The sequence below is a fragment of the Lissotriton vulgaris genome, chromosome 10 (assembly GCF_964263255.1).
Source record: "Lissotriton vulgaris chromosome 10, aLisVul1.2, whole genome shotgun sequence".
Classification (NCBI taxonomy): Eukaryota; Metazoa; Chordata; class Amphibia; order Caudata; family Salamandridae; genus Lissotriton; species Lissotriton vulgaris.
Window position 1 is genome coordinate 1,004,412,065 of NC_141698.1, and position 13,617 is coordinate 1,004,425,681.

Consider the following 13,617-nt stretch of genomic DNA (forward strand, 5'->3'; position numbering starts at 1 on the left):
CCCTAAAGCCCACTTCGTGTTTCATTTACTTATAAGAAAAAAACAGACTTAAAAAAGAAGCTAGATCTTCGGTTTGAGTCCCATTGCTGTGGTGGGGATGGGGGGCGGGGAGAGGCAAGAAGGGAAGAATTGGGGAGAGTAAGGGTGACGAGACGCACGGGGAGCAGCAGCCTTTGATGTGCCGGCCGGTCGTGGGCAGTGAATAATTAGGGGAGGAGAAATGCCAGAGCGCACGCTGGGGGAAGCTTGTGGGAGGGAGGCTGGTGGCTTTGATGCGTGCACACGCTTTTTTCACGGGCACAGCATCAAATCGCCAGTTTGGTTAAGCTCTCATTAAGCCCCAATATGTCTCGACATCTCTGCAATGCGCAAGCGCATTGGCAGAGGTCGAGCCCTAAAAAGGCAGCCAACTGGAGGTAAGCCTTCCCGTGACAATGCTGCGCCTGTAACTGCACTCAGGAAACACGATGGAAGGAGGCCTACGTAGCGGTTACGACTGCATTGCTGTAGCAGGCACAAACGCTGAAGCAGTAAAGGGCTCAGTTTACTTCAAAAGTTTACGACAACAGTTCTTGTTAATAAAATAGAAAGGAAACTAACCTTACCTGGCCTGACCGTAAATTGTAAGGGCATGAAAGAACGGCAAACAACATAACCAGCAATAAAAGTAAAAATAAAGCCCTCATAAAATGTAAGAATAAAGCACTCAATCACGAAAGCACATAATAAAGACTCATTTGAGAAAGCACATAAAAGGAGGTACCTGTCTGGAGCAGCGAATAAAAAAAGCGGATATCTGCATGCTATGGATATTTATGTATTCTGAACATTCTTTTTGCTTTGTGGTGTATTGATATTCTTTAAAGGGCTGCATGTTGGGGCAGCAATAAAGGATTATTGCATAATGGTAGCCTCCGGTCTTGTAATGAAATCCCAGCATGCACAGCGTCATGACTAAAAATTCAGGTTTGCCGATGGTGCACCCATTACAAGGGATGTATGGCAGCAGCTAAGTAATGGTCTGGCCCCAAATGCCCTTAAGATTCAGATAAAAGAGGTTCACACATTATTATAAATCAGCATGGCAGCTGCAAGAAAAGTTTGTAATGTAGTCATACAGGTAAACGTCGAACTTAAAATACACTAGTGTAGGACAAACACTATCTCGCTATTCCTGTTGGAGACACTGGCTCGTTTGTGTGAAACTGTGAGGGTTTAGCTATGACTACGAGTTAGGCAACCGAGTTCTGAGAATACCTAGATTGTGTTCAATACAGGTGAAACTGAAATTGTGCATCTGAGTGTTTCACGCGAGGGACAGAAGCAAGATGCCGCAAAGGGGGCTGCTTTGACCTCTTTATCTGTTGTCCAACTGATCAGTAGCGGCTCGTGGATGGAGTGCTGCGGGGTGGTGGGGCTGGGTGGGGGAGGAGCAGGGTGGGGGGTAGTAAACTACGGAATTCGGCCGAACAGAGGTAAGTAAACAATTAGTAAAATAAAACGAATTTCATTGTGTGAGCTGCATTGCCAAATGAGATGCAGTGCGTGCAACGAAATTAATGTTATTTAATTACTAATTTACTTACCTCTGTTCGGCCGTATTCCGTAGTTTACTACCTCCACACTGCTCCTCCCCTGCCCCACCGCTTGCCAGCACTCCCTCCACAAGCCGCTACTGCAACTGATGTTCATAACTAAAAACAGTGACTGTTAAAGTAGTGCCTATTAATGAGTCACTGTGTCAGTGGTGCATGTGTTGGGGACTTTACGGTAAGTGGTGCAGGGGTCTCAAACATTATTGGTTTAAGAGGTGCACTGGTATACAGCTGACTCTGCAACTGGTGAAAGTAGATCAAACTTTGACCATCTAAATGATGCACAAAAATGTGACACTGACTGTGTGCTGGTCTGGAATGTTGTGTATGTGGTGCTTGTGTTCGAACCATTGACTATAGTGGTCACAGATATAAATGTTGATTACGTCAGGCGGGCACAGCTATCATATGTTAACTCTGTGAGTGGTGGAAAATGTTATGACATTGGCTATGTCAGTGGTGCACAGGTATCAGACACCTGTTAGTAACTAGTGCATTGAGAGTTGCACTATGTAAGATAGGGACAGCCATGCAACCTTTACTAGGTAAGTAGTGGAGTCCAGTTATACTAGATTGATATGTAAGTGCACAAGAATGAATAATTTAATATGTCACTGTTGAACAACAATACGACATTAACTGTGTCGGTAGTACAAAAGTAAAGGTCCTTTACCTGGTATAAATCATGACAGTGTTTCACATGTATGACACATTAACTATGTTAGTGATACCAGTGAGCCATTCAACATGTCACTGATGCATGTCAATGATATAGAGCACTAAGACATTCACTGTGTCATTGATGCACAACTGTGAGACGTATACTGTGTCAGCGATGACAGGTAAAACACATTCCCCGTCCTACACATGAACAAGTAAGAGTCATTCAGAGTGTCAGTGATGCATGTACACGAAACAGTCCACATGCCAGTGATGAGCTAGTCTGAGACATTCAACATGCCAGTGATGCGCTAGTCTGGGACATTCAACATGCCAGTGAGGCGCTAGTCTGAGACATTCAACATGCCAGTGAGGCGCTAGTCTGAGACATTCAACATGCCGGTGATGCGCTAGTCTGGGACATTCAACATGCCAGTGATGCGCTAGTCTGAGACATTCAACATGCCAGTGATGCGCTAGTCTGGGACATTCAACATGCCAGTGATGCACTAGTCTGAATTCAACATGCCAGTGATGCACTAGTCTGAGACATTCAACATGCCAGTGATGCACCACTCTAAGAGATTCACTCTGTCAGTGATGCACAAGTGTGAGATAATCCCTATGCCAGTGATGCACTAGTCTGAGACATTCACTATGCCAGTGGTGCACAAGTGTGAGTCATTCAGCCTGTCAGCGATGCACGTGTATGAAACATAAACTATATAAGTAATGCACGAGAAGGAGCCATTCACCATGTTAGTGATGCCCAGCTATATGACACTCTCAGTGTCACTAAGGCACTAGTCTGAATCCTTCAGCATGTTAGTGACACACATGTGTGAAACATTAACCGCATAAGTGATGCACAAGTATGTGTTTTTTTTATCAGGTCAGTGATGCACAACTGTGAGACATTTACTGTGTCGGTGATGCACATGTATGAACTGGACCCTATGTCAGCGATGCACATGTATGAGTCATTCAGCATGTCAGCGATCAACATGTATGAAACATTAACTATGTAAGTAATGCACGAGAAGGAGTCATTCACCATTTTAGTGATGCCCAGCTATATGACACTCACAGTCATTAATTCACAAGTATGAGTCATTCAGCATGTCAGCGATGCACATGTATGACACATTAACTATGTAATAAATGCACGAGAAGGAATCATTCACCATGTTAGTGATGCCCAGCTATATGACACTCACAGTCATTAATTCACAAGTATGAGTCATTCAGCATGTCAGCGATGCACGTGTATGACACATTAACTATGTAAGAAATGCACGAGAAGCAGTCTTTCACCATGTTAGTGATGCCCAGCTATATGACACTCTCAGTGTCACTAAGGCACCAGTCTGAATCCTTCAGCAAGTTAGTGACACACATGTGTGAAACATTAACTGCATAAGTTCAGGTCAGTGATGCACAGCTATGAGACATCTACTGCGTCGGTCATGCAAATGTATGAACTGGAGCCTATGTCAGCAATGCACAAATATGAGTCATTCAGCATGTCAGCGATGCACATGTATGACACATTAACTATGTAAGAAATGCACGAGAAGGAGTCTTTCGCCATGTTAGTGATGCCCAGCTATATGACACTCTCAGTGTCACTAAGGCACTAGTCTGAATCCTTCAGCAAGTTAGTGACACACATGTGTGAAACATTAACTGCATAAGTTCAGGTCAGTGATGCACAGCTATGAGACATCTACTGCGTCGGACATGCAAATGTATGAACCGGAGCCTATGTCAGCAATGCACACATATGAGTCATGCAGCATGTCAGCGATGCACATGTATGACACAGTGACTACTCATCCTCCATTCTATTAACTGCTACACTTGTGCTGCTCCCACAAACCATGCCGAGGACACCGACCTGCTTTTGTGCCTCCTTTGTCCATTTCCTTTACATTTACAACACGTTTTCAAATGTTCAATTATATATGTTCCTTTTTTTATGTGCATAGTTTGATATTAACCTGCTAATATTATTTAATTTTCCAAACAGTCACCGACCCCCTCCACCCCTCCCCCCACCTACGCCCCCCCCCCCCCCAGATTAGGAGTCCTGAACCTCCGGAGGTTCACGGAGAAAAGGTTAAGAACCACCGAGGTAAGTGATGAACAAGTCTGAGTCATTCTGAAGAGCAGTTGTAACACCTTCTTTACGTCAGTGATGTACATGCGATTTACATGTCATATACATGTATTGGCTCTTCTCTGCGTCAGGGATGCTGGGTTAGGAGTCTTTCTGAGTATTAGTGATGCACAGGTCTGAGTCATTCCAAAGAGCAGTTATAACACACCCGCTATGTCAGTGATGTACATGTGATATACATGTATAGGCTCTTCTCCATGTCAGTGATATAGGGTTAGGAGTCTTTCTGAGTATTAGGGATGCACAGGTTTGAGTCATTCCAAAGAGCAGTTATAACACATTCACTATGTCAGTGGTGTACATGCGATATACGTGTGATATACATGTATGGGCTCTTCTCCATGTCAGGGATACTGGGTTAGGTGTCTTTCTAAGTGCTAGGGATGCACTTAAATTAAACATTATTCCTGTAAGTGATGAAACATAAATGCACGCGTGAGTCATTCACTGGGCCGGGAATGCACAACACGTTCCTGTGACAGGTTCATACGTGTGAAACGATGGCTGTGGAAGTACTCACTAAAAGAGAAGCAGTGGCAGGTAGCCCCGAGACCTGCTGGCTGACTGCAGGAACACGCGGAGGGGTGGTGTAGGAAAGCAGATGTTTGCAGAGTGCGAATGAAGGAAGGGAGAACAGAGGCAGATAAGAACGGGCAGACAAGGAAACACCTTTGACTTCCAAAACCACGAGGCACAGAGCTGTCTAGGGCCAATGCTAAGAGGGGCGTGTCTCTATTCAAACCTGGATATCGACGAACGTCTCAATGGCAATCCTCTGGAACATCTTGCGTCGGCCATCCCGCAGTCTCATGCTCCCAGGGTCTCGCGGCAAGCACCGCTCCGCCGGCATCTCTCCTCCTCGCCGAGGACATTCCTGTATCCTCTCAGCCCATTCAAGCAGAGGGAGGACCAGGCATCCTTCCAGCCAATCAGCGGGCGCATGCAAATGAGGCGCACCTGCCGCAGCCTGGGCCATCCCACCAGGCAGGTAAATACGGAAGTGAGGCAGGGGGAAGTCTCCGGCTGCCAGGGCGGGGAGCTGCTTAAAAATAGATCTTTAGGGTAATGTAGAAAGAGAAATAAGTGGAAGAACCAGCCTAACCGGAAGGCTCGCGCTAACCTGAGACGAGTGTCCCACGCGGGCTTGAAAGGAGCTGTCAGTCAAGAGTGCCCGAAGCGCATCGGGGTTTTTGTGTGCATGTCCTCGTTCAAAAAGTGCTTTTTTTTCATCTGGGCGTGTGTCTCTGTTTCTCCATTTAAAAAAACACAGGCCCTCATTTACGGGATGTTGGCAGCAAGTTGCTTTGCTGTGTTGCCCTAAGCCAAAGTGAAAGGGCAGGGATGCACCGTACTTGAGCAATACAGTGCATTCTATTCCTTTCCCCCTGCGCAGGTGCCGTTTCAGAAGCCTAGCGCTGACGCGGGCACCGTTGCACCATGGTGCAAGGGGGCATGCTTTGGGCAGAAAGGGGCACCTTCCTGCACAAAAACAATCTTCAGATGTGTTTTCCTCTTTCTATGTGCACTGCAGAAAAATATGAGGAGAAATAAAAATATTTCTCCTCGTTACGCCTCATCTTGGGAGGTGTAACGATTTGGCACTTCCCCAGGTGTACATGCTCTTGTAAATCCGGGGCAGCGCCAACATCAATGGGTGTTGTGTTGGAACCCCCATCGCAACACTCATGGAATGCCTTCTTACTCCATATATATAAGTCCATACAATGCCACACATAGTGGCTTTGCGTAGCCTCATAGATATGATTTTGTCATTTGTGCCACCGGATCGCCACAAAAAGGGATGCTCCGGCGGCACAGGGCGCTCAAAATTATGCTCCACTGAGTACACCGTAGATTACTCAACTGTTGGGAGATGGAAGATGATTGTCGAGCGTGACCTGCGGTAAATCCTCCACATGGTGGTAAACACATGAAATGACAGCAAAATTATGTGAGATTATGCATTCAGTGCAAAAATATACCAGCAGATGCATTTTGCACTAAGAAAATAGCTTTAAATGCGACAGAAAATTAACAGCAGCAGCCAGCACCTGCTTGTGCTCTCTAAATTAATTATGTCTGTGCTCCTGTGGTAGGACTTTTGTGCCTAATTACTCATAATTAAGCAACCTGGCTAAATTGTATAATTTTAGGTGATTTTGCATCAAAAAAGTAACACAAAATCACTAAAATTCCTTCAATTACTCCAGGGTAATTGCATTTTCTTCATGGCCTAATTAAAATCTGTATTTAGAGTTTCCTCAAGATATTGGAGGATTTTTAGCACCCTCCAAGTTCTCAATGAAGCCTTATGTAATCATTCTTTCAGGCCTAAGCAGGAAAAAGGGACAAAAATGACGATTTGCTCCCTTGTCCAGTTTTCCTGATCCTTTTAGATGCAGGAATAACCTCGCAAAGGTTTGGGACTTAAGTGGTCCCCCAAGCTAGGTCACTGGGTATATAGGGGCTCATTAGGATTGCGGAGGGTCCGCCACCACCAACCGCGCTGTGGCGAGTCCTCCGCCATCTGACTGGCAATTTCCCCCGCCACATCAGGATGGCGGGGGAATCATTCCGCAAGTGTGGCGGGCGCAAAGACTGCCCGCCACCCTTCCGCCACAGGCAATCATCACGATTGCCTGGCTGAGCGGACAAATGGGTGTGAATGGTGGCAGTGCCTAGCAGGCACCGTCCGCCAGATCCCAATGCCGGCCTCAGCCAGCCTTTACATGGCGGGGGAACCACCAAGGACAGGCTGGCGGAGAATGGATTTGGGGGCCCGTTACAAGCCCCCCTCTGTGTGGGGGGAGGGTGTTTGTGCACTGAGGGGTACCTATGGTACCCCCCTGCATTTCCATGCACAAAGTGGCAGGCACCACATGGTACCTGCCACGTTGTGCAGGGAAATGCACTTTGTGTAAATTTCACATTGCGAACAGTGCTGCAGCCAGCAGTACTGTCCGCAATGTGCAATACCCGGGATTCCCCCGCCATTGTAATTGCAGTGGTGGGACCACAGCATGCTTGGCAGGCAGTCCTTAGCACCGCACAATGGCGGGCGGACTTAGGTCCGCCCGCCATCATATTTGGCCCCCTAGTTTGAGATGTTAAGTTTTCAACCAAAGCTGCCATGGTTCTCCACTGTAGCTTGGTTGAGGAGTCAAGGCATTCCTCAAATTAGGTGCTATGAAAGTTGAGATTAGGTAAACTATCACAGTCACAATTAAGTATGTCTAATCAGTATTTTTATTTTGCATAAAAGTGCAACCTTTTAACACAACCTCAGAAATAAATAGATTTACATTACCAAGAAGGACCATTGTATATAGCACAAAACAATAGATTACTTAAAGAATGCAATACAAAACTAGACACCCATGTCACACAAAATGTACACTGGGTATGTTCACTCAGTAATCACATCCAATGTGCTGTTGATAACAAAACCAGGAACACAGAAGATTACAAGCTTTGTGTCAAACACTAACTTCTAAAACATAATAACATGTAAGTGTTTCAATGTTTAAGGTGAAATGCATTAACACTGAAAATCTTGCTTTTATCTAGTTTGTGGTTATGGTTTGTCTGCACCATAAAACTTGGATATCAGATGACCCAATGGAGAAGAGAGGTCAAGTAAACATCTCTACATGAAGAAGGACAGATCTTTGTCCTGAAGTGGGCAGACACTCTAGGGACGCTGTGGTGAAGACATGGGTGTTTTAGCGTTGTTATTTGCAAAATGGGCAAATATTGTGAGAAAATTATTTTTGGATAATTTCAGTTTTCATGATGCATAGAGTCATAACTGTTATGTTATGTTATGTTATTTATTTTTTTGTATAGCGCAACGGTTACTCAAAAAGAGAATCCCGGCGCTTTAGGTAAGGTGAAACAGGTTTCAAAATAACACAACACAGATAAAAACAGTTCAAAAGTCCACAAAAGAAACAGAGCTACAGGCAAACCTATTGAGAAAACAGCCAGGTTTTGAGGCCTTTCCTAAAATCAAGAAGAGTAGTCGCCCCCCGCAAAGGGAGCGGTAAGGAATTCCACATCTGTGGGGCCAGCAGACTGAAGGAGCGGCCGCCTAGGCGAGCCCTCTTCACACGCGGAACAGCCGCAAGAAGTAAAGATTCCGACCTCAACGCGCGAGTAGGATGGTAGAAAGTGAGTCTCTTTTGAAGATGTTTGGCTCCCACCTCATGGAGAGCTTTATAGGCCAAGGTCAGAGCCTTAAAGGCAATCCGTTTGCGGATGGGTAGCCAGTGTAGCGTCGCCAACAACCCCGAGGCGCTGGTGCGTCTACTTAGGCCAAAGATGGCCCTGGCCGCCGCGTTCTGTGCCACTTGAAGCCTCTGCAGCAAATACTCTGGCAGGCCCAGGTACAGACTGTTGGCATAATCCAACCTGGAGCCTATCAGGGCCTGCACCGTCAGCCTCCTGTGATCCTCGGACAGGAGAGGCAGAAACTTCCGCAACATTTTTAGCAGGCCGAAACAGGTGCCGGTTACCCCCAGAATCTGGGCTTTCAACGTCAGCCCCTTGTCCATCTTAACCCCCAGGTTTTTAGCCATGGGAGAAGAGCCGGACGGAGGGAACATGTCGATGGGCCACCAGGCCTGCCAGCAGGGCTCCGAATCGCACCCGAAGAAGAGAACCTCCGATTTATCGGAATTGCACTTGAGGCTGTGCAGTTGGAACCATGCGAACACAGCCCCAAGGCAATTCTGGATACTCTCCCCGTCAAAGTCAGCCCCCCTCTCACATGAGAAGAGGAGCTGAGTGTCGTCGGCATACGACACGATCCGGGCACCAAAAGACTCCGCCACCGCCGCCAAAGGGGTCATATAGATATTAAAGAGGGTCGGGCTCAAAATAGAGCCCTGAGGGACCCCGACTCCCAAAGGCGGCATTACAGCGGTGTCAGATGATGTCCAGAACGTTTGCCGGCGGCCGGCCAAGAAGGAAGAAAACCATTTGAGCACCGTCCCCCGCAGGCCAATCTCAAAGAGTCTTGCGAGCAGGCCCTCATGGGGGACGGTGTCGAAGGCCGCCGACAGGTCCAACAACACCAGCATGACTTTGCCCCCGGAATCCAGCACCCCTTTGATGGTTTCCGAAACCTCAAGGAGCGCGGTCTCGGTGCTGCGGTTTGAGCGGAAGCCTGACTGGGAGTCGTGCAAGATCTCATGAGACTCCAAAAAATTGGTGAGCACCGACTGAACGTGCTTTTCCAAGATTTTTACAAAAGCCGGCAGCAGCGAGATAGGCCTGTAATTGGCTGGGGCTTTCGGGTCAAGTCCCGGCTTTTTAAGCAACGGGATGACCATTGCCTGCTTCCAAGATGGCGGCACCTCTCCCGAACTCAACGAAAGGTTGAGAAGAGGGTGAGCCAGCGGATTAACCACCTCCGCCAATTTACCCAGAAGCTTAGCTGGGCAGGGGTCAAGCGGAGACCCAGATTTTAAATTGCCCATGAGCGCAAGGGAGGCGGAGGCTGGCAGAGATGGAAACTCCGCCAATATGGCGCCCTGCATGACTGGGGGGGGCATACCCGCCTCTGGCACCGGCAGCGTGACCGGTCCACTCGAAGGAAAGGAGTCCTGGATGAGTTTGATCTTGCCTGTAAAAAAGCACGCCAGATCTGCTGCCCAGGATTCTACAGGGCCATCTTCCAAGACGGTGGTCCGGGGTGAGATGAATTCTCGAACGATAGTAAAAATCTCCTTACTGGAGTTCGAAGCTGCTTCGATTCTCCCCGCGAAATAGGCTTTCTTTTCGAGGCGGATGTCGCGGTGGTAAGCTTTAACCGCAGCCTTATAGGCAGACCTGTCCTTGCTGTCGTAATGTGCCCGCCAGGCCCTTTCGGCTACCTTGCACTGCTGCCGCGTAGCCCACAGAGCCGAGGTAAACCAAGGGGCCGAGACCCGCTTAGATGTCGGGCGGGGGGGCAGAACAGGGGCCAGGTCATTCAGCCTCTCCGTCAGCCACTTTTGCAGGGCCTCCAAGTCGCTTTCTAACTCGCCAGACAGAGGGCAAGGGTGAGTCACAGCAGCCTGGGCTAGCATCTCAGGGGTCACCCTGCTAAATGCCCTACAGGCTCGTCCCCTCTGCTGTGGGACAGGGTTCAACGCCCTAACCTTGCCACTGATTACAAATTTGGCAAGCCAATGATCCGACCACAGGACCGGGAGAATCTCTTTCACTACCAACGGAGAGGTCGAGAAAACCTGGTCTAGGGTGTGCCCCTTCTCGTGGGTCGGACCCTGTAGATGTGGGGTCAGGCCCAGCGGCGTCATCGCCTCCAAGAGCTTAATAGCGGCGGGGTCCGATGATGAACTGATGAACTAATGAGGTTGCACCTGAAACTAGTTACCTAGGTCATTTAGAAATGTAAATAATGCTATAAATAGTTAAGCCACATTTTAATGTAGTAAGCAATTATTATAAAATGGATGTAGTTTGTTGTGTTCTGTTCAACTTCTCCTGCTCATTACCCTTCCCAATCAGTGTCCTGTTGCAAAGTCATCTCTCCCCTGGTTTCCGCTGAACATCAAGCGAATGATGTCAATATATTAGCAATATACAAAATTTCTTAGGAAAAAATGCATTGTAAATGAAGCTTCCATGGGTAAACAGACAAAATATCGACTACAAAATATCGAATGGACATAATATCGAGTTCAAAATATAGGCTGGACAGAACATCGAATGGACAGAATATAGACATCAAAAATATCGTTTTGAAGGTAAGTAATGTAATATCGAAATTTAAAATATAGATAGTCAAAATATCTAAGTAAATAATATAGGTTAATAAAAATATAGAAAATTTAATAATATCGATTTATTTTTTTAGTGTATTTTATGTGTTAAAAGTGTTTATTTATGTTATAATGTATTTTAATTAATGAATTTAATGTTATTTAAATTTTGCGTAATTTAATTCTGTAGCGGGTTGTGGGTTTATAGGGGAATAGGGTGGGAAGTAATTTAATTATAATTAATTAAATATGTAAATTTATTTATTGGTATTAGTTTATAAGTAATTGTTAATTAATTTGTATTTTGTAATTAATTACATTTTAATTGCCAATTAATTTTATTTAATTGATTAATTGATAATTTTGTTAATTTAATTAATTTTATTTTTGTGGCGGGTTGTGGGTTTATAGGGGAGTAGGGTGGGAAGTAATTTAATTAAAATTAATTAAATATGTAAATTTATTTATTGGTATTTGTTGCACTCTTTGGAGTGGGAATAGTATTTTCAACCCTATGCTATCCAACGCTTTCCCTACTGTTGCACTCTCTGGAGTGGGAATAGTAATTTTTACCCCTACGCTATCCAACGCTTTCCCTACTGTTGCACTCTCTGGAGTGGGAACAGTAATTTTTACCCCTATGCTATCCAACCCTTTCCCTACTGTTGCACTCTTTGGAGTGGGAATAGTAATTTTTACCCCTACGCTATCCAACGCTTTCCCTACTGTTGCACTCTCTGGAGTGGGAATAGTAATTTTTACCCCTACACTATCCAATGCTTTCCCTACTGTTGCACTCTTTGGAGTGGGGATAGTAATTTTTACCCCTACGCTATCCAACGCTTTCCCTACTGTTGCACTCTCTGGAGTGGGAATAGTAATTTTTACCCCTACACTATCCAACGCTTTCCCTACTGTTGCACTGTCTGGAGTGGGAATAGTCATTTTTACCCCTACGCTATCCAATGCTTTCCCTACTGTTGCACTCTCTGGAGTGGGAATAGTAATTTTAACACCTACGCTATCCAACGCTTTCCCTACTGTTGCACTCTTTGGAGTGGGAATAGTAATTTTTACCCCTACGCTATCCAACGCTTTCCCTACTGTTGCACTCTCTGGAGTGGGAATAGTATTTTTTACCCCTATGCTATCCAACACTTTCCCTACTGCTGCACTCTCTGGAGTGGGAATAGTAATTTTTACCCCTACGCTATCCAACGCTTTCCCTACTGTTGCACTCTCTGGAGTGGGAATAGTAATTTTTACCCCTACACTATCCAACGCTTTCCCTACTGTTGCACTCTTTGGAGTGGGAATAGTCATTTTTACCCCTACGCTATCCAACGCTTTCCCTACTGTTGCACTCTCTGGAGTGAGAATAGTCATTTTTACCCCTACACTATCCAACGCTTTCCCTACTGTTGCACTGTCTGGAGTGGGAATAGTAATTTTTACCCCTACGCTATCCAACGCTTTCCCTACTGTTGCACTCTATGGAGTGGGAATAGTAATTTTAACACCTACGCTATCCAACGCTTTCCCTACTGTTGCACTCTTTGGAGTGGGAATAGTAATTTTTACCCCTACGCTATCCAACGCTTTCCCTACTGTTGCACTCTCTGGAGTGGGAATAGTAATTTTTACCCCTATGCTATCCAACGCTTTCCCTACTGTTGCACTCTCTGGAGTGGGAATAGTCATTTTTACCCCTACGCTATCCAACGCTTTCCCTACTGTTGCACTCTCTGGAGTGGGAATAGTCATTTTTACCCCTACGCTATCCAACCCTTTTCCTACTGTTGCACTCTCTGGAGTGGGAATAGTAATTTTTACCCCTACGCTAGCCAACGCCTTATCTACTGTTGCACTCTTTGGAGTGGGAATAGTAATTTTACACTTCCGCTATCCTACGGTAATAATATTGGATATTTATTTAATTATATTATGTTACTATATATATATGTTTTAACAAATATGATTGTAATTTTTTTTATACCGTTAATTATTTATTTAATTATTATAAGTTAATTTAAGTATTTTTAAGTAAATAATTTTTAATATTAATTCAATTTAACATTGTTTTTACTAAAGTCGATATTTTTACAAAGTATATTTTAGTAAACGATAATTTTTACTCGATATTTTTGTACTTACCTGTTTGTAGATACAAAGTCGATATTATGTCTGTCGATATTTTGTCACCGATATTTTAGGTAGTCGATATTATGTCCCTCGATATTATGTCAGTGATCCCCTTCCATGATGTATCCATTCCAAACCATAATTTTCCAGGATTTCTGCTGGAAGTTCCGCTGGAGATGTATGGGTGTTAGTTCTATGAACCATTGTTTAAGAAATGCTTTATTTGTTTTACACATCTCTGGCGTGCAGTTGCTGAGGAAGCAAGTGAAATATT

The 13,617-nt window shown here is 45.3% G+C and overlaps 1 protein-coding gene across 8 annotated transcripts in view; it reads right to left on the reverse strand.

Annotated features, from left to right (window-relative positions):
• Positions 1-13,617, reverse strand: part of LOC147689140 (diacylglycerol kinase delta-like) — a 676,657-nt gene that overhangs the window by 344,908 nt on the left and 318,132 nt on the right. For 2 of the 8 annotated variants that reach the window (XM_086942033.1, XM_086942030.1), the window contains exon 1: positions 5,177-5,314. The exons of 4 other annotated variants lie outside the window; for them this stretch is intronic. In XM_086942033.1, the coding sequence (XP_086798159.1) occupies positions 5,177-5,284 (108 nt within the window). In that variant the 5' untranslated portion in view covers positions 5,285-5,314. Of the gene's footprint in view, positions 1-5,176; positions 5,321-13,617 lie in introns of those variants that run through there. 2 more of the 8 variants (XM_086942031.1, XM_086942027.1) reach the window with 2 other exon arrangements.